Consider the following 22,656-nt stretch of genomic DNA (forward strand, 5'->3'; position numbering starts at 1 on the left):
GTTATAGTAGTAATTTGCAATACAAGGAAGAGTTTCCCCGCTGGTCCACGCTAGGGCACTGCACAACAGGTCATAACTCGTGCACGTGCTGAGACTAAAAACAGTGATACTTCCACAATGGTCTCTGTTCAGTGACACGTAGTGAAGGACCATGTTGCAAATCAACTTATGCACTGAGCGTACAAAAGAAAAGAAAAGCGAAGAAAAACAATGCCCATATATTGCAGAGACCTGGAACTGAGTGAAGTACTGACTCGTCTACGGTACAACACCACCCCCCAAAACCAAAAAAAATTCAGGCTCTCTAGCGCCACTCTCCTACTGGAGTTAGCAGTTGCTAAGCTCGGGCCCAACCCAGAGAGATACACAACAAAATGGCTGCCTCGGCAGTCACGTGATCTTTTGTACACCGAGGGGATAAAAATAATATCTTTCATATACAAGGAACAATATACTTGTTTCCTCCACCCGCTCGGCGACCGGTGGAACAAAATCGACGTGACGGTACCATCGATTGTTTTTCGAATAATAAAAAGAAACAAGAAGGACGGCCTTCCTCCAGAGCGGAGGGATAAAGTGTGGGTGGTTCCGGGAGCCCCGTCTCTCCGTTTCCGCGGCCCGGCCCCATGTTTGGGAGGAAGCGAGCGAGAGCCGTGTAATGGCGGCCGCGCAACCTGCGCACACAGGCAACACCTCCCAGCAACCCAACACTATCCACCACCCCCCTTCCCCGCCCCGCCAAAACCGACCGCGGCCAACAAACACGTCCGAATAAAATTAATTTTTAAAACACTTTGTCCAAAAATGAACGGACATGTAAAAAAAAACACACTCGTCCAAACCCGCCCCGTGTACACCTACCGATTCCTCCTCCTTCTCCATCCCCGTGGGCATCTGGGGCACCGCTCGGTTGATGGAGGCATATTCATGCAGATCCGGCAAATCCTCGCACCGATACACGGGCAGGGGTTTCGATGCATCGAGCGCCCTTGCCCGAAACGACAGTTTGCTCATTATTCTCGGCTCTCCCTCGGTTTGTATGTGCGTGTTCGCGGCGGATTAGAAACCCAAACACCACCGCGGGAGAGAGAGAGAGGAAGGAGGGGGGGGGGGGGGGTTGTAGTTGGAAGGAAATATATAAATATATATATAATGCGTTTTTTTTAGTCGCTGATGAAATGTTGACGCCTACACCCGGTAAAACCTACACGGAGCCGCCCGGAACCTATCATGGATGAGAGACTGGAGCTCCTAGTTCCATTCCATGAAGAAAAAACGGGGGTTGGAAGCGGAAGAAAGGCGGTTTTTCCCCCGGTCCGTTTAGGTTCCTTTTGTCGACTTCAATACGCCATGGCCAACATGGCGGTCATTAAAGTCCAGCCATCCCACAATGCACAGCAACAGGGACGAGGCTCGGCCGAGCTGCGCGCGCAATCCCCACCCCCTCCCATCAACCGGCCGGCGGTCGGTTGGTACGGCAGGAGGATGTTGCTGCTGCTGCTGGCTGGATTTATATGAAGGATTATTATTTTCTCTCCCCGCCTGACTGCAAGTCAACCAGCCCACCCTTCGCCTTTGTATGAAATTCTGTATAAAACCCTCTCATCTCCGATTCTCCTCCTACCTTTGCCAAATCTTTTCGAATTCTCCTCACCCCCCCCCCACCCGTTTTTACCATCGGCTCCACGGAAAACGAAAACTCCGCTTTCGATCGGAGACTGTGTTTTTGGCTCGTTTTTATTTCTAAATGCGAGATCCTTATCACGACGACTGACCGTTTTCTTTTCACTTCTCACTTTTTTTCCCCCCCTCGTTCGCTTCCTAATTCAACTACGCCACAACATGGATACCCTCAGTCACAACAACTTTGGAAGAAGCTGTTGGAAACGGCGCCCTCTATAACAACAAAGTGCCAGCGCTTGGGTTTTTTTTTGTAAATGGTCTGTTGGGAAAAGGGGAAATGTCACATGTCTCATACAATAATAACTACAGTTCAAAACTCAATGGGCAGGTTGTAATCTGTCACAGGGTATTGCGCAACTCGGAGTAAACAATTGCAAGGCTTGTTTATTTGTACTGCCGAAAGACAGTAAGGTTACTTCTCAAATCAAAAAAAAGGGATGTTCTGTACAAGGCAAATCTGATAACCTGAATAACCAAATTAAATAAGTCAATGCCCACAAAAGTAGATTTTGGTTTTAGAATTCATCCTAGCACAAAAGTTTGACCATTTTAAAAATTATTCTGAAATATTTCACCATGCACAATTAGACAAATTGACATTTTAACAAAATCCAAAAACAATGCCGCTCAGTAATTTACTATTCTTTATTTAAGGCAAAGATAGGTAGATTCTTGTTAAGCAAAAGGGTTGCATTGCTGTCAGATAGATGGCAGATTTGGGATCACAATGAGATCGGTGATTTTATTGAATGGTGGGGCAGGTTGGAGGGGCTGAATGTCCTACTTCTAGTTTGTATGATTCCACACCAATATGCAATTTTATTTTTAAAAGTTCAAATAGTGTCATTTTGTAAAGTGTAGAATTTAGGGTACTAATCAACATTTTTGGTGTAACACCAATCAAACGTTTACGTACAAAATAATTAAAAGGCATGTCAAAAGTTATGATTTGCTGGTGAAAAATGGAAAAACTCAGTTCATATGGTATTTCTACATAAAAACATGCAGACAATTTAAACTACCTATAACTAATAAAAAATCCAAAGTCTGTTCTGGAAATCAGTAATGAACATCAGTAAGGTTTTATCAGATTGGACTGATACAGAAGTATTCTGAATATTTAATTTCAATTTGCTCCAATATTTCATATACAAGCTAATCTTATTTTGCAGTTTGTTATCTAGTAACTCTTTCACAATAGTTTGTACAACATTGGCAGCATAAACTCATTGCAAAAATAGCTCCAATGTGCTTAACATATAAATATAGAAAGCAGCATTTTACTGACATTGAATTGGTTGTAATACCTTAAGTGATTCATTGTTTAATGCACCATCAGTTTACATTCAGTCAGCAACAAATTGATGGAAGGGATCATCAACAACACTATCCAACAGCACTCACTTTCCAATAATCTACTCACTGATAAGAGCTTGTGTCCTGCCAGGAACTGAACTCTAGATTTAATAGTCTTTGCCAAACATGGATCAAGAGCTGAATTCCAGGTGAGGTGAAAATGACTGCCCTTGATATCAAGGCAAGATTTGACCAACATGACACCAGGGTCTCAGTAAAACTGAAGAAGTCAACAGGAATTAGGGAGAAAACTATCCAATAACTGGTTAAATTTTGCAGAAAGGAAGATAGTATGATTTCAACTCTATTCTGTCTGGAAACAGGCCCTTCGGCCCAACAAGTACACACAGACTATCCAAAGAACATCCCACCCAGACCCATTCCCCTCTCTCCACAATCCCTGCAACTCCCATGGCCAAGCTACACATCCCTGGACACAGTAGGCAATTTAGCATTGCCAATCCACCTAATCTGCACATTTTTGAACTGTGGGAGGAAACCGGAGCGCCTGGAGGATACCCATGCAGACACAGAATGTCTGCGCTTGCACAGTCATCGAACTGTGGAATTGAACTTGGGTCTCTGGTGCTGTGAGGCAGCATTGCTAACCACTGAGCCAACATGCTACCAATATGAATCAGGTCGGACTTCACTGAATTAAATTTCATCTGCCAGTTTCCTAGCCATTCCATCAAACTCTTTCTGTCTTTTTGAAGTTCTACAGTATTCTCCTCACTGTTCAGAATACTTCCAATTAACATTAATGATTAAGATGAAGGAACTAAGGGCACTGTGTTAACTGCAAACTTAACAATAATGATAGGTGGAGGAGAGGTAGTGTTGAGGAAGCGGGAAGCCTGCAGAAGGACTTTGACAGGTTTGCAGAGTGGGCAAAGAAGTGGTAGATAGAATACAATGTGAGAAAGTGTGAGGTTTTGCTCTTTATTAAGAGGCATACACTATTTCTCTTAAGATTAACATGCAAGTTCAGTTGGTAGCTAGGAAGCTAAATGCAATGATTGTATTCTCGCCCTCTTGAAATGAATGCTAAGAGCAGGAATAAACTGCTAAGGTTCAGGTTCGACAACATTTGGAATATGGAGAATAGTTGTGGGCCCGGTATCTAAGGAAGGATATGCTGGCCTTGGAGGGTGTCCATAGGAGGTTCACAAGAATGATGCTGGGAAAGAAGGGCTTGTCACGTGAGGAGCAGTTGAGGATTCTGGGTCTGTACTCTGAGGAGGGTAGTAGGATGTGTGGGGGGAAATCACAATGAAACTTAAAGAATATTGAGAGGTCCAGAAAGGGTGGTTGTGGAGAGGATGTTTCTATAATCATAGAATTCCCACAATTTAGAACGAAACCATTTGGCCCATTGAGTTCCCACCAATCCCCTGAAAAGCATCCCAACCAGACCCACACCCCTATTCTACTCGGGCTCTAGGGCACAGCGTCAGAGTGAAGAGGAAACCCTTTTGAACAGGGATGAGGAGGAATTTCTCAGCCAGAGGGTGGTACATCTGTGGAATTCATCACAACCTTATGCGACATTGGCCACGTCATTGAGTGTATTTATGATAGAGATAAATAGATTCCTGATGAAGAGCTTGAAACATCGATTCTCCTGCTCCTCGGATGCTGCCTGACAGTCTGTGCTTTGCCAGCACCATACCTTTTGACATAGATTCTAGATTAGTAAGCAGATCAAGGGAAGAAGGCAGGAGAATGGGGTTGAGAAACATATCAGCCATGTTTGAATGGCAGAGCTGACTCAAATGAACTAAATGGCCTAATTCTGCTCCTATCTTATGGTATAACACAGATTCCTCGAGAGTCCAGCCATAAATCTTGCTGCAGTCAGAAAAACATCCATTGAATATTAATATTTCCCATTGCTCAGCTATTTTCAGATCTATGTGTTACTATTCCTTTTACTCTAAGAGCGGGCGGCACAGTGGTTAGCACTACTGCTCACAGCACCAGAGACCCGGGTTCAATTCCCGCCTCAGGCAACTGTCTGCGTGGGTTTCCTCTGGGTACTCCGGTATCCTCCCACAGTCCAAAAATGTGCAGGTTAGGTGAATTGGCCATGCTAAATTGCCCGTAGTGTTAGGTGTAGGGGAATGGGTCTGGGTGGTTTGATCTTCAGAGGGTCGGTGTGGACTTGTTGGGCTGAAGGGCCTGTTTCCACACTAAGTAATCTAAGCTGAAACTTTGTTCATAAGTCTGGCATTGTGGCACTGTCTCAAATGTCTCTGGACATCCACTTGTGCCACATCAACAGCATTATCCTCACTGACCTGCTCAACTACCTTTTCAAAAAACAAAGTCTAACATTAGTTAAGCAAAGCTATCCCTTAACAAATCCATGCTGGCATTTCTTAATCCAAATTCCCCAAGAGATTTTTGTCTTGAATTATTGTTTCTAGAAGCTGTGCCACCAACATGATTAGACTAATAGGCATACAGTTTCTGAACTCACCTTTACGGTTTTTTTAAAAAAAACAAGTTGCAATTAGTTTGTCCTCTGGCATCACCTAGGTCTAAAATGGACTGGAAAATTATGGCCAATATCTCAAATTTCTACACTCACTTCCCTTGGTGTCTTTGGATGTCTTTTATTCAATCCGGAGGCCTGATCAACTGTAAATAAAGGCAGTAACTCCAACGGCTCCTCTTCATGTATTTGAATTATCTCCTTTCACCACAACCTGGACAGTATTTCTTCTTTTGCTAAAGATTGATGCAATGTTTCCATGAATAAATCTCTTTTTTGGTCTCTAATTGGCCCCACCCTTCCTGTACCACACTTTCACTATTAATATTTATATACCAATGGAAGATTGCAGGATTTATTTACATCAGTTGGCAGTCTCTTCACATATTCAAAAGCTCAAGGCAGTCTCTTAGACCCAACCATCTTCAAGTGAATCAATGGCTTTCCCACCATAAAGTAATAAGTGGAGAAATTCAACAATGATTGCGGTCTTCGGTCCCACACACCATTCCTCATAAACTCATCATTTTGGGCTGATTGGTGCTAAGTAACGAACAGTCATGTTTCACAAATACCAGGTTATGGACAAAGACAGAAAGAAGGGCGAGACAAACAAGTGTGAGAAAGAAAGAGTAAGAGAAAAGAGGAAAGAAAGAAGAGAAAGAAAAAAAGAGCAAGCACAAAAGAAGGAAAGACAGTAAGTAAGAGAAAAGCATCGCTGAACAAAAATCTAACTGGACCAGCCATATACTTTACATTAATACATGGGTATTCTCTTCTTTTATACACTCTTCATCCTCCACCCAGAACACTTTGAGTCAGGATGTTTCTGCTGTCAGCAAAGCAGACTTATTTTCTCCTTTTCACAACTATCATTTACATATATTTTACACTTCAATCTCACCTTTAACACCATTAGCACTCCCTTTCTCTTTTGCTCTGGCCATCCTCACCATCTGTCCTACTTACTCCTCCTTCTGCCCTCTGTCAACTGCATTTAAATTACTATCTCCCAGCTGATTGCAGTTTTGAATTGTCACAAACTCAAAATATTAATGTTCTTTCTTTCTACAGATGTTGCCTGACCTGAGTTTCTCCAACATTTTCTGAACATTATTTATAGATTCTAGTATCTGCAGTATTTTTCTTTTATTTTATATAAATACAAATGTAGGTCAGACACCAGCATTATGCAATGACTCACTGAAGATTTTCTATGACTTACAAGCCAGATGTTAAGAGAGTTATGCAAAGTGCACCAATTGTCTGGACAAACGAAGCTCAAAAACGCCGAGGCAACAGGACACCAATTAGGACAAAGCAACCTGCATGAGTGGCATTAAATTTATTTTCCCTTCTTAGACTGTACCTTGAGAACAAAGAGGACTTTTTCCCCACTATAGGGTTGTAGATCCATAGATGATTAAACAGGCCAATCCTGAATCCACCCAGCTGATGTAGGTAGCGGTGTGTGGAATGCTCAGGTTTAGAGTCATAGAGATGTACAGCATGGAAACAGACCCTTCGGTCCAACCCGTCCATGCTGACCAGATCTCTCAACCCAATCTAGTCCCACCTGCCAGCACCCGGCCCATATCCCTCCAAACCCTTCCTATTCATATACCCATCCAAATGCCTTTTAAATGTTGCAAGTGTACCAGCCTCCATCACTTCCTCTGGCAGCTCATTCCATACAAGTACCACCCTTTGAATGAAAAAGTTGCCTCTTAGGTCTCTTTTATATCTTTCCCGTCTCACCCTAAACCTATGCCCTCTAGTTCTGGACTCCCCCACCTCAGGGAAAAGACTTTGTCTATTTATCCTATCCATGCCCCACATGATTTTATAAACCTCTAAAAGGTCACCCCCTCAGCCTCCGATGCTCCAGGGAAAGCAGACCTAACCCATTCAACCTCTCTCTATAGTTCAAATCCTCCAACCCTGGCAAGATCCTTGTAAATCTTTTTTTTAGATTAGATTAGATTAGATTCCCTATAGTGTGGAAACAGGCCCTTCTGTCCAACAAGTCCACACTGACCCTCCGAAGAGCAACCCACCCAGACACATAGCGTTGTGGTAAATGTAAGGCAATGGGCAATTTAGCATGGCCAATTCACCTAACCTGCACATTTTTGCACTGTGGGAGGAAACCAGAGCACCCACGCAGACACGGGGAGAATGTGCAAACTCCACTCAGACAGTTGCCCGAGCCAGGAATTGAACCTGGGTCCCTGGCACTGTGAGACAGCAGTGCTAACCACTGTGCCACCATGTCACCCCGAACCCTTTTCTGAACCCTTTCAAGTTGCACAACATCTTTCCGATAGGAAAGAGACCAGAATTGCACGCAATATTCCAACAGTGGCCTAACCAGTGTCCTCTACAGCCGCAACATGACCTCCCAACCCCTGTAGTCAATACTCTGACCATTAAAGGAAAGCATACCAAATGCCTTCTTCACTGTACTATCTACCTGCAACTCCACTTTCAAGGAGCTATGAACCTGCACTCCAAGGTCTCTTTGTTCAGCAACACTCCCTAGGACCTTACCATTAAGTGAATAAGTCCTGCTAAGATTTGCTTTCCCAAAATGCAGCACCTCGCATTTATCTAAATTAAACTCCATCTGTTACTTCTCAGCCCACTGGCCCATCTGATCAAGATCCTGTTATAATCTTTTCCGCCGTCCACTACACCTCCAATTTTAGTGTCATCTGCAAACTTACTAACTGTACCTCTTATGCTCACATCCAAATAATTTATATAAATGACAAAAAAGTAATGGAACCCAGCACCGATCCTTGTGGCACTCCGCTGGTCACAGGCCTCCAGTCTGAAAAACAACCGTCCACCACCACCCTCTCTGTCTTCTACCTTTGAGCCAGTTCTGTATCCAAATGGAGTTCTCCCCGTCTTCCATGAAATCTACCTTGCTCACCAGTCTCCCATGGGGAACCTTGTCAAATGCCTTCCAGATGAGGAAGATGAAATCAGTTATTCATGTCAAATATATTACATTTCTCGAATATATTACAGTATTTCAGTTGAGGATTCCATCTGCACCAGTGAACTGGTTGGTTCTCAGCAATCGGATGGCCTTTCAACCGTGTCAGGCTAAGGTTGTGCTGAGGTGCTGATGGGTAGAATGCTGATGGCAACGAAATTAAATTCAGATTTGGACTTGGGAGGTCCTTAAAGTGCTCCATCCAATGAGTGCAGACTACCTCTGTCCTTAGAAAGGAGTGGGGTACCTTTTTGTGAAGGGCAGTGCTTATCACTGGCCAGTTGGGTGTTTTCCCCTAAAAAAAAGAAAAATAAATTGTTCTGGAGGGCTCTCTATGTGGGAGTCCTCCCCCTTTCAAAAAAAAAGAAAGATAGAAAGGAGTGGGATAGGTCATACTGCAGTGTGTGTTACCCAAGGTGCACTGCAGTTCCCAAACCAACAACCACAACCATGGAGAAGAATAACAGAAACCAGCTCCAAATCACACACCATCACAATTTGGAAATACATCAAAATTCTGCAACACCTTTCTACAACCAGTTGAAGAAAACTGCTCACTACAACCACCATCCTTGACGATCTTATCCCCGCAACACGACTGATTCATCAGAGGTTATCGCAAAACGATATATAGCAGTGAGGGAGTTGCTCTGTTATTGACTCTGGATTCCACACTGAATCAGGTCAAATAGCAGTAAATGATTACAACCTACCATCCCTCCTCACAGACAAACAGTTCTCATACATGTTAAAAGTTATTTGGACACACAAGGAGGGCACAGGGTACTCTAAATAGGAAACCAGTCTACCAAGAGTGGCTCGGTAGCACCATTACTGACCTAAAATAAAAGGTCTAATGATGACCATGAAACCAGTATAGATTATCAGAAAAAACTCATCACATTTGCTAATATGCTGTAGAAAAGGAAATCCACCATACTCACCTGATCTGGCCTATGAGAGAGTGGACAGCATCAAGTTCCTTGGAGTGATGATAACTGACAACCTGTCCTGGACTTCCTGCATGGGTGCAACAGTCAAGGTGACACAATAACACCTCTTCATGCTCAGGAAACTTAGCATGTCCATAAGGACCCTCACTAACTTCTACAGATGCATTATTGAAAGCATACTGTCTGGGTGCATATGTCAAGAGTGTGGTGCTGGAAAAGCACAGCAGGTCAGGCAGCATCCAAGGAGGAGAATCAACATTTCAGGCATAAGCCGGGTATAGCAACTGCTCTGCCCAGGGCCATAAGAAACTACAGAAGTTTGTGTGCAAAGCCCAGACCATTGCGGAAGGCAATCTACCATCCATGGACTCCATTTACACATCTTATTACTGCAGAAAGGCTGCCAACATTATCAAAGACCAACCATACCCCAGTAATGACCTCCTACAACCTCTTCCATCAGGCAGAAGATACAGAATCTTGAACACATGGACTAACAGGTTCAGGAACAGCTTCTTCCTGGCCATTAGACTGATGAATGGACTGTCTAAATGATACTGATCTCGCCTAGTGCATGCCCTGTGCAACATAACCTGTATGCCTCAGATTTTGTTTTTACAGCCTTTGATCTATACATCCCTGCTTAGAATGATCTAGCTGTACCGCTCGTAAACAAAGACTTTCACTGTACTTCAATACACATGACAATCAAATCAAATCAAATATAGGCAACTCCAGACCCAAAGCAATCTGGTTCACTCTTAACTACCCTCTGAAATGGCCTCCATTGTAACAATTGCTAGACAGTCTCCAAAAAAGGAGTGAGCTGGACACAGACCACCTGACATCAACCTAGGCACAGGAAACAAAAGAAAACACAACCCTGTCAATTTTCCTGCCAGTGTCAAATTCCTCCTTTCTAACAATTCAGGGCTCGTGCCAAAATAAGGAGGGCTGTTTCAGAGTAGTCAAGCATCAGAATTTACTTCATCTTTACCAACCCACCTGCCACAAATGCATCTTTCCATGACAGTATCAGCAAGAGTGACCTCCACACAGTCCTTGTGGAGGTAAAGTATTGCCTTCACATGGAGAATACCTTCTACCCAAAATATTGTTCTCCTACCTGCTGACGCTTGACAGCCATTTTAAGTCAGAGACCCCTATACTGAGAAGCGAATGCACTGCTTACAGATACCAACAATAGACCCGATAGACCCGACCCCACAACTAGAGAACCGAATCACAGCCCTACTCAAAAAACCTTCAGAAATCTGGAGACATTAAGACCAAATTCCAAAAAAATGAAACAAGATGGATCCAACACACCACGCTTCTACGAATTATCCAAACCAGGAGTCCCCCTCAGACCCATAGTCTCGCTACCTGGAACACTAACTTACAGATTATCCAAGGAGCTACACCAAAGACTAAAACACCTAGTAGAAGACTTTCGCCGCTCCATTCAATAATTCCTGAAGACCAAAATGATACCAATATAGAAGTGGATGAAATAATGGTCTTTGACGTAACAGCCCTATTCACATCCATCAACATCAACCCAGCCAAGAAAACACTGACTATATTATTAGAAGAACCAAAGACACATGCACCAAACACCACCAACTTCATCAGCAAGGATAATATCTATCATCAAGCTAGTGGATCCATGCCTTATCATCCACTTCGCCTTCAACAACAAAACCTACAGACAAACCAACAGAACACCCATGGAATCTCCGATATCAGGGTTCTTTGCAAAGGCAGTAATGCAGAGACTTGAACAAACAGCTCTGCCAACCATCCAACCCAAACTTTGGGTCTGCTATGTGGGTGACACCTTTGTCATCATTAAACAAAACAAATTAGAGGAAGCCTCAAGACTAATCAATAATACCCTTACTGGCATAAAATTCACTGAAAACATCAACAACGACCATTCCTAGATTTTGCAGTAGAGTGAACAGCCAATGGGCAACTTCAAACCAGTGTCTACAGGAAAACAACACATACGGATCAAACACTGAACTACAGAAGCAATCATCCCACACAGGAGCTTTATTAGAACATTTTTTCAATGAGCCACCACACAGCAGCACAGAGGAACTATGCAGAGCAGAGGAAAATCACCTATACAGTGTATTCAAAAAGAACGGGTACCCAATGAACACAGTCTGCCAATCTCTCAGCAACAAACCCAAACAAGCAGACAAAACACGTCCAGAAACCCCAGCCACTCCCCCTACATCTAAAACATCTCAGAAATGACTGCCAGACTACTGAGACCCCTTGGTATCTTAATAGCCGACAGATCCATCAACACTAAAACAGCAGCTAGTGAACTTGAAAGACCTTATACAGACAACAAGCAAAACTAATGTCATTTTCAAAAGACCTTGCAAGAACTGTAACAAACACTACATTGGACAAACAGGCAGAAAACTAGCCACCAAGATACATGAACATCAACTAGCCACAAAAAGACATGACCGACTCTCACAATATCTTTACATACAGATGAGGAAGGACACCACTTCAAGTGGGACAACATATCCATCCTAGGACAAGCTAAACAGAGACAAGCACGAGAATTCCTAGTGTTCTGGTTGGAGGGCCATCCTTCTATCAACAACCACTGACTTGGATCCCATTTACCACCCTCCAAGAAAAGAAAAACAGGAAATTACATCACCAAACCAAGGAAACCTGGACACAAATTAAGAAGCAGGCCATACTACCAGTGCGTCATTAGAGACTCACTGATAATGCTACCTAGTATGGTGACGAAACGAGTGAAAACGAACCTTCCAGCTCAGCAAACAAACTTACATCCAGAATACCCTCTATTGTGTTGTGTGGCACTATAACCATGCTAAATGGAACAGAATTTAAACAGATGTAGCAACTCAAGACTGGGCATCTATCAGGCTTTGTGGGCGGTCAAAAGCAGCAGAACCATCAACCATCAACTTCATGGCCTGACATATCTCCCACCCTACCAGTAACATCAAGCCAGGGGATCAACTCTGGTTCAATGCAGCATGCAGGAGGACACAACTAAAAATGTGGTGTCAACCTGAAGCAGCTGCCAGACAGGACTACTTGCACATTAAACAGCATAAAGTAACAAATGATAGACAGAACCAAGTGACTTCACAATCAACAGACCTGACCTAAGACCCACAGTTCTGCCACACAGCTATAAAAGGTGGATGACAATCAACTCAGTGGAGTAGGAGGCTCTAGACAAATCTCATCCTCAGTAATGGGGGAGCCCAATATATCAATGCAAAAGAGAAGGCTGCTTGTTTCCACATTGTAAGAATCCTAAGTCTAATTATCTTCAGCCAGAATTACTAAGCAGATGATCCACTTCAGCCTCCTCCAGAGGTCCTCAGCATCAGATATACCAGTCTTTGGCCAATTTGATTACCTCCACTCGCTATCAAGGAATGGTCTGAGTCACTGGATACTGCAACGACTATGGGCCCTGATGATATTCCAGCAATAGTACTGAAGATTTGTACACAAGAACTGGCTGCTCCTCTAGCCAAGCAGTTCCAGTACAGTTAGTTACAACACTGGCATCTACCCAAAATGTGGAAAATTGCCCAGTTAGTCCTGTATGCAACAAGTAGAACAAATCCAACCTATCAGACTACTCTCGATCATCAGTGAAGTGATGAAAGGTGTCACCTATAGTGCTATCAAGCAGCACCTGCTCAGTGACACCCAGTTTGGGTTCCACCAGGGCCACTCAGCTCCTGACGACCTGGTTCAAACATAGACAAAAGAACTGAATTCCAGGTGAGGGGAGAGTGACAGCCCTTGACAACAATTAACCACAGTGCTTGAAGAAGTCCTAACAAAACTGGAACTAATAGAAATCAGGGGGAAACTCTTTCCTGGTTAGATATAGGGAGATAGTTGTGCTAGTTGGAGGTCAGTCATCTCTGCAGGAATTCTTCAGTGTAGTGTCCTCAGGCCATCATTTTCAGCTACTTCAGGTGGTTTTTTCCATCATGAAAAGGTCAGAAGTGAGGTGTTTACTAATTATTGCACAATGTTCACCATCATTCATGACTCCTCAGACACTACTACAGTCTATGTTGAAATGTAGTAAGAATTGCACAATATCCAAGCTTGGGCTGAAAAATGGCAATTAGCATTCATGCCACACAATGGCAGGCAATGATCTGCTCCATCGAGAGAAGCTAACCATCATCCCCTGAAATTCAATGCCGCTATCACCAAATCCTCAACTATCAACATCCTGGGGCTTACTACTAACAAGAAACTTAACTGGTATAGCCATATGAATACAATGGCTATGAGTGCAGGTCAGAGGCTAGGAATACCACAGCAAGTAACTTACTTCCTGACACCCCAAAACATGTGAACCATCTACAAGAAACTCCCCACTTGTCTGGACGAGTGCAGCTCCAACAATACTCAAGCAGCTTGATACAAGCCAGAATAAAAGGAGTCAGCTTGAGTGGCACCATATCCATAAATATCCACTTCCTGCATCACCAATGCCCAGTTGAGACACTACAAGATTACAAACATTTTCCAAGGCTCCTTAAAAAGTACCTTCCAACCCAGAACCATGATCATGTAGAAGGACAATGACAGCAGATGTATGGTAACACCACCATCTGCAACTTCCCCTCCAAGCTACTCTCCACCCTCACTTGGAAATATATCACCGTTCCTTCAGTGTCATTGGATCAAAATCCTGGAATTCCTTCCCTAACAGTATTGAGGGGCTACCTACAGTACATGGACTGTAGGCATTCAAGAAGGCAGCTCCCCACCACCTGGAAGAAATCTTTCGCCATGTTACGTTAAACACTATCACCATTTAGTGTAGCATTAAACAGGGCAGATTTCAAATAGGTCGAGCAATTCAAGAAGGGACATCCAGGATGCATTGCGGCCATTCAACCACAATCAGCAATCTCATGGCCCGGCATATCACCCACTCTACTGTTAGTACCAAGCCAGGAGCTGAACTCCAGTTCAACGTAGTGTATAGGATGGCATACTGGGACCAGCACCAGGAATACCTAAACAAGTGGTACCAACCTTCTGCAGCCTAAACACATGACTACACAGTCATACAGCATGGAAACAGACCCTTCGGTCCAACCAGTCCACACCGACCATGTTCCCAAACTAAACTAGTCCCATCAGCCTGAGCCTGTCCCATATCCCTCCAAGCTTTCCTATCTGTGAACTTAACCAAATGTATTTTAAACGGTGTAATCGACCACTTTCTCTGGCAGTTCATTCCACCCACAAGCCACTCCGTAAAAAGGTTGCCCCTCCTGTCCCCTTTAAAGTCATTCTCTCTCACCTGAAAAAAGGACCCCAGTTTTGAACTCTCCCATGCAAGGGCAAGACCATTGATATTGACTTTATCCATGCCCACCATGATTTTATAAACCTCCATAAAGGTCTACTTGCATGCCACACAGCAAAAGGAGGTTGAATCTATGCAGCCAATCAGCATGCATGGAGCTTCCCAGAGGAAGAGAATCCTGGTTTCTACACATTACCAACTGTAGATTAAGTCACGAGCTGTTAACACCATAGTTCAAAATACAATGTTCAGTTTTATATTTTAAAAAATGATTTAATTTTACTAATTTAACCAAAAAACCCAACAAAAAGAACAAAAACACATTCATATCATCTACTCAGAACATACTCAGTAAAAGACAAGAAGGGATTGAGCTAAAGAGGGGAGCACAAGGCTTTAAACCAAGGCTGGTAGGCACGACTAGAATGGGTGGATGGTTTCTCTCCAGTGAATGCAGACTTAATAGGCTGAATGGCCTCGATCTACACCATAAAAGTTAAATTGTTGAAGTCGACCAAAGGTTATTTTTTCTGTGAAATATTCTAACTGGGATTAAGACGTATTCTTCTTATCTAAAAGATTTTGCAATCATAACTGAATTGACACTGATCTTGTTTATTTTGCAGCATACATGAAACAAAAACCAAAAATGTCATTTTTATTCCAGCAGTTCAGATTGTCTTTATAAATCTTTTAACCATCAATACAATATTTTGTGAACTACTCAAGCATTAAATGCAGCAGTAAAGTGAATGCTTATAAGGCTTTCAAAACCAGAAACTACATGCTCAGATTAGGGCAATTTACTAAGCTGTTTCTGAACAATGAACATTAAACTAAGCACATCTACCAACTTTGTTCAAAGAGTACAAAGGTAATTTTCAAGGTCAAGATCAGATCAGATTAAGAAGGTCAATTTCAATATGAGGATGATCCTCTGATCTTGTTCTTCCAGTAGGAAGCTACGTATTAAGGGAGTGTTAATTCCAAATAGGGCTACCACGTAATTATGTGACTTGTATTTTTCAACCACATTTTCTCAATGGCAGCAAGGAACTAGTAATTTTTTCAAAACTTTCCTTTTAAGGTACTAAAATATCCATATCCATTTATACTAATGTGTTATGCCAATTTCTCCATGAGATCATACAAAATAACATACAACATATTGGTATAAAAAAAGTGTCCTCCATGTACCAATGAGGCAAAAAGTAAAAGTTATTTTCATCCGTTACTTCTCTCCAACATCCTTTTAATGAGGAAGTGGTCTCACTGTAGTATCTTGCTTTGAAGATTTGCAAATCAACACTGAAAATGTTTTGGGGAAAATGGTCTTACATGGACATTTGTGGATCAGGGCAAATATCATTGGGTAAAATTCTCTATTAGAGCCATCTTCCTCATGTAAACATTTCTTGGGATGAAAGTGATTGAGAAACATTTATGCAACCTTGGTTTCATATTTTTTGATGCCCTACTGGTATTAGCATTAGATTAGTAATCCAGATAATGTTCTAGGGACCTGGGCTCGAATCCCACCACAGCACACGAAGAAACTTTAATTAGAACATAGAAACGTACAGCACAGAACAGGCCCTTTGACCCACGATGTTGTGCAGAGGTTTAATCCTAATGTAAAATATATTACCTTAACCTACGCACCCCTCAACTCACTGCTATCTATGTGCATGTCCAGCAGTCGCTTAAAAGTTCCCAATGTCTCTGCTTCCACCACCACCGCTGACAATGCCTTCCATGCATTCACAACTCTGCGTAAAGGATCTACCTCTGACGTCCCCTTTACACCTTCCTCCTAATATCTTCAAACTGTGACTCCCCGTACCAGTCAATCCTGCCCTGGGGAAAGTCTCTGGCTATTGACTCTAATCTCTTCCTCTCATTATCTTGTGTACCTCGATCAGGTCTCCTCTCTTCCTCCTCCTCTCCAGAGAGAAAAGTCCAAGCTTATTCAACCTTTCTTCATAAGGCAAGCCCTCCAGTCCAGGGAGTATTCTGGTAAACCTTCTTTGCACCCTCTCCAAAGCCTCTGTATCTTTCCTACAGTCGGGTGACCAGAACTGGACACAATATTCCAAGTGTGGTCTCACCAGGGACTTGTAGAGCTGCAGCAAAACCTCGCAGCTCTTAAATTCTATTCCCCTGTTAATGAAAGCCAAAACACCATATGCTTTCTTAACAACCCTATCCACTTGGGTGACAACTTTGAGGGATCTATGTACTTGCACACCCAGATCCACAATGCCAAGAATCCTGTCTTTAAAAAGCCCTCGATACTATCGACGACACCTCCAACCTTTGTGTCATCTGCAAGTTTACTAACCCACCCCTCAACCTCCTCATCCAAGTCATTTATAAAAACTACAAAGAGCAGAAGCCCAAGAACAGAGCCCTGCGGGACCCCACTCAACACTGACCTCCAGGCAGAATACTTTCCATCTACAACCACTCTCTGCCTTCTGTCAGCCAGCCAATTCTGAATCCAGTTAGCCAAATCTCCCTGTATCCCATACTTCCTGACTTTATGAATGAGCCTACCATGGGGAACCCTATGAAATGCCTTGGTGAAGTCCACATACACTACATCCACTGCTCGACCGTCGTCAACCTATCTTGTCACCTCCTCAAAGAACTCAATAAGATTTGTGAGGCATGACCAGCTCCTCACAAAGCCATGCTGACTGCCCTTAATCACACTTTGCTTTGCCAAATAGTCATAAATTCTATCCCTCAGAATTCTTTCCAAAACTTTGCTGATCACAGACGTAAAACTGACTGGTTTGTAATTGCCAAGGATTTCCCCATTACCCTTCTTGAAAAGAGGAACAACATTTGCCTCCTTCCAATCCTCTGGTACAACTCCTGTGGAGAGTGAGGAGGCAAATATCCTCGCCACAGGCTTAGCAACCTCCTTTCTCGTTTCTCGGAGCAGGTCTGGCCCTGGGGACTTATCCATATTAATGTTTTCCAAAATTTCTAGCAGATCAATCTTGATCTGGTCAAGACTGTATCCCAGCTCCTCTAAGTTTTCATTTACAACAAGTTCCCTTTCCTTGATGAAAACAGAAGCAAAAAACTCATTTAGGACTTCCCCCATCTGCTCAGACTCCACGCACAAGTTCCCTCCGCTATCCCTGATCGGCCCTACCTTCTCCCTGTTTGTTCTCTTATTCCTCATGTATGAGTAAAATGCCTTTGGGTTCTCCCTAATCCTTCTGGCCAAGCCTTTTTCGTGCCCCCTCCTTGCTTGCCTCAGTCCAATTCTGAGCTCCTTTCTAGCAAGCCTGTAATCCTCTAAAGCTGTGCTAGACCTTTGCTTCCTCCACCTTACGTAGGTGCCTTCTTCCTTTTGATGAGAAGTTTCTCTGTTCTCGTCATCCAAGGTTCCTTAATCTTACCACTGCTTACCTGTCTCAGAGGAACAAATTTGTGCATCAGTCGCAACAACTGCTGCTTAAATAGTCCCTACATGTCTGTTACGCCCTTTCTGTGGAACAATTGCTCCCAGCCTGTACTTCCCAACTCCTGTCTGATAGCGTCATAATTTCCTTTTCCCCAATTAAATATCTTCCATCGGTAACTGCTCCTTTCATTCTCCAAGGCTATACTAAATATGAGACAGTTGTAATCACTTTCACCAAAGTGCAAGATCTGACACCTGTCCTGGCTCGTTGCAGAGCACCAAATCCAAAATGGCCTCTTTCCTCGTCAGTCTGTCTACATACTGTGTAAGGAAACCCTCCTGAACACCTGACAAAAACGGCTCCATCCAAACCATCTGCATGAGGGAGGTTCCAGTGGATATTGGGAAAGTTGAAATCACCCATAAAAACAACCCTGCTACTTCTGCATTTTTCCAGAATCTGCCTACCTATGAGGTCTTCAACCGCTCTACTGCTATTAGGTGGTCTATAGAAAACTCCCAATACAGTGGCTGTTCCCAACTTCCACTCATACTGACTCAGTAGACAAACCTTCCTCAACAACCTTTGTTTCTGTAGCTGTGATGCACTCTCTGATTAGCAATGCTACACCCCCTCCTCTTTTTCCACCCTCCCTGTTCTTTTTAAACGTTCTAAACCCTGGAACGTCAAACAACCTGCCCCTGTGAAACCCACATCTCCGTCATGGCCACAACATTGTAGCCCGAAGTACTGATCCATGCTCTAAGTTCATCACTCTTATTTCGGACACTCCTTGCATTAAAGCAAACACACTTTAACCGATCCCTTTGTCTCATCACATGGGAAACCTTCCTGATAGATTTAATACATCCTGTCACTGCCCTGTCTGCAACTGACCCCCTCTCAGACATGTGGCTCTGATTCCCACCCCCTGCCAAAATAGTTTAAACCCTCCCAAATCACAAGAGCAAAACTCCCACCAGACATTTGTGCCCCTCCAGTTCAGGCGCAACCCATCTTTCGTGTACAGGTCCCATCTTCCCCAGAAGGTATCCCAATGGTCTAGGTATCTGAAGCCCTCCCTCCTGCACCAGCCTCGCAGCCACGTGTTAAGCTGCATTCGTTGACTGTTCCTCATCTCACTATCTCGTGGCACCAGTAGCAAACCTGAGAACACTACTCTACTCATCCTGCTCTTTGGCTTCCAACCTAATTCTCTGTAGTCACTTTTCAGATCCTCAACCCCTTCCTGGCTATATCATTGGTGCCAATATCTACCACGATTTCTGGCTGCTGACCCTCCCCCTTCAGAATCTTGTAAACCCGATCGGTGCTATCCCAGACCCTGGCACTGGGGAGGCAACATACCTTCCATGGAGTCCCGTTCCTGAACACAAAATCTTCTCTCAATCACTCTTACTATTGAGTCCCCTACCACTAGCGCCTTTCTATTTTCCCCCCTTCCCTTCTGAGCAACAGTGCCAGGCTCAGTGCCAAAGAATTCAATAATAAATCTGGAATGAAGTGTCTAACAACCATGAAACCAATGTTGATTGTTGTAAATAAAACCCATTTGGTTCACTAATGTCCTTTAAGGGAAACTGCTGTCCTTACTAGGTCTGGCCTTACATGTGACTACAGCTCCACCAGGGCAGCTATGGATAGGAAATAAATACTGTGACACTCATCCTGTGATGCCTGCATCCCATGAATAAAAATAAATGAATGTCCTGGTAAAATCAAGTTTTAGATTCAAATCTGTGAAAGCTAGTTGTGCGAGTAATATTAGGAACTGTAATTTTGATTACTGTTCCTCATAGCTTTTGTCTGTGTCACAATGACCCCAATGACTGCTGAAAGGGACATTAAAAATCAAGTAGTCACCAATAGAGAAGTTCATATAAAGCACCTAATGCAAAGTTTTATGTACAAGGGATATTCAATAAAATTAAATAAGATATCTAATTTGTACAGCTTCAACTTCCTGCCTGAACTTGTTCATGTCCAAATATTTATCTAAGCAGTAAAAGAAGGACTGGAAAACCTGCTGTTGTTTCTCCTTGTATGGCAGCAGGACACCAAAGGACAATAGGAATAACTTTCCTTCAAGTGTAGAGCCAAAACAGGTTGAATTATAGTCAATTTTGCTGTTAGGAGGCAAAAGTTAGATGGAGGTAGGGCCAAGGTGGCAACAGAAGTGGGCAGTGGCAAAAATGGCCAGTTCTATTTACTGGGACATCAACCCAATGAATTCAGGAAATGTCAGGCCTCAAGCCCTCACTGCTCTCCCTCACCTTCCACTTCCAACTACAAATGACCTACATGGGCTCCTGTTCCCCTTCCACCCCCTTTAACCTCTAAATTCATCCTCAAATTTTCCAAGTCTGTTTCAGTATTTTCCAAATTCCCTCAGATGTGACAGAGCATGGAGGAGCAAAAGAACCTACCATGTCTCCTCCACACCCATTCTCTCTATTTCGACTGTATAGTGAACCAGTAACCAAACTGATAAGTCTTCGAAATAAGCCTGAAACCGGCACATTAAACAAACATCCTTTCAAGATATACATTGAAAAGTGCATTGCAGCTTACAACCTCATGAAAAGTGTTGATCTTTCACAGATATTTATCGTATCAAAAACAGAATCTTTCACCCGCTTCAGGACTTCTTAACCTTGTGAAAACAAACACAAAAAAAACTCTTCAAAGAAACTGCATGTTATTACAAGGTTAGAGAAGTAACAAATAAACCATTTATTCCATTTCCAGCTGGAAAGGAACATTACAGAAGTACACCTTTTAGCACTGGAGCCTGTTCCACTACTCAATACAATCAGGGCTAATCAACTACAACCCACTACATTACAGGTTGTTATTTGCCAATCTTTAAACAAACTCAATGACTAAGATTCTACAGCCCTATGGGGTGGAGAATTAAAGATTCACAATCCTCTGAATACCTCTGTTGCAGGAATGAAAAATGTGCTGCTGGAAAAGCGCAGCAGGTCAGGCAGCATCCAAGGAGCAGGAGAATCGACATTTCGGGCATAAGCCCTTCTTCAGGGCTTAAGCCCGAAACGTCGATTCTCCTGGTCCTTGGATGCTGCCTGACCTGCTGCGCTTTTCCAGCAGCACATTTTTCAGCTTTGATCGCCAGCATCTGCACAGTCCTCACTTTCTCCTACCTCTGTTGCAGTCAGTCTATAACAATAATATATATTCTAAGATAAAGGGGTCAAAACTGTGCACAGTTCCCAGATGCAGTCTAACCAAGATTTTACATGCTACTGAAGAACTTATTGCTACTCCAGCACTCATGCAATACACTAAAACACTACTAACCCTCCTAATTGCCAGCATACCTGCAAGTCAGCCTCCAGTGACTTATGAACAAGGACTCTATGTATATTTAGATTTTCAAACCTCTTACCATCGAAGAAATGTTGCGCACATCTGCTCTTTCTATCAAAGTGGATAACCTCACATTTTTTCCACATGCCTTGTTCTTCCTCACTCATTAAATCTATTTGAATCCTCTTGAAGCCACTGTCTCTTGTTCATAGCACAGTGCCACCCAGATTCGTGTCACCTGCAAGTTGGAAAATATTACCTTTGGTCCCGATCATTGATATTATTGTCAACAGCTGGGGTCCCAAGTATTGATCCTTGCAGCAACCCACTCATCAAAGCTTGCCAAGGCAAGAGTGACCCATTTGTTCCTTATTTTTGCCTTTTAACAAATCTTTATTCCATACCAACCCATTACATCCTGTCCCATTTGCTTTTGCCAACCAAAGTCTTTTTGGGGGACTTTATCAAAGTCTTCTAAAAGTCCAAGTATACTCTGACCACAGAATCTGTGTTATCAATTCTGTTAATAACATCCTTAAAAACAAAACTTCTACAGATTCAAATAGGATTTTTCATTTTCAAATCCACGCCGACTATGGCCAATCAAATCATTACCATCCAAGTGTCTATTTACCATATTCTTTTATAATAGATTCTAGAAGTTTCCTTACTTTTGATGGAAGGCTAAGAGTTCTATCATTCCCCATTTCTCTTTCCCTCCCTTCTTAAAAGAGTGGGATGACACTTGCTACATTCCAATCTACAGGAACCATTCTACAATCTGTAGAATTCTGGATGATCATCAGTGAATCACTTTCTCCATTGCCAGATCTTTCAACTCACTGGGGTGTAGAATATCTGGTCTTAGCAATTTCTCTACTACAGTCACATTAATTTCTTCAACTCAACTTCTTATTAATACTATTTTACTTCAATTTCTCACTCTCCCTAGTTCCTTGGCTCAGTCATTCTGAGAGATTTCTAGTATCTTCCTGTGAAGACAGACACAAAGCAAAGCAAGCGTT

General features: G+C 42.9%; 1 protein-coding gene across 4 annotated transcripts in view; it reads right to left on the reverse strand.

Annotated features, from left to right (window-relative positions):
• Positions 1–22,656, reverse strand: part of LOC122550081 (enhancer of polycomb homolog 1-like) — a 251,768-nt gene that overhangs the window by 133,500 nt on the left and 95,612 nt on the right. The window contains exon 1 of one of the 4 annotated variants that reach the window (XR_015757257.1): positions 862–1,377. The exons of 2 other annotated variants lie outside the window; for them this stretch is intronic. Coding sequence is in view for 1 of the 2 variants with exons in the window: in XM_043690605.2 (XP_043546540.2) it covers positions 862–1,014 (153 nt within the window). In the remaining variant the exon portion in view is untranslated. Of the gene's footprint in view, positions 1–861; positions 1,378–22,656 lie in introns of those variants that run through there. One more of the 4 variants, XM_043690605.2, reaches the window with a different exon arrangement.

This window comes from Chiloscyllium plagiosum, unplaced genomic scaffold, assembly GCF_037043375.1.
Source record: "Chiloscyllium plagiosum isolate Xiang-an unplaced genomic scaffold, Cpla_swu_hap1 HiC_scaffold_5, whole genome shotgun sequence".
In the NCBI taxonomy this organism is placed as follows: Eukaryota; Metazoa; Chordata; class Chondrichthyes; order Orectolobiformes; family Hemiscylliidae; genus Chiloscyllium; species Chiloscyllium plagiosum.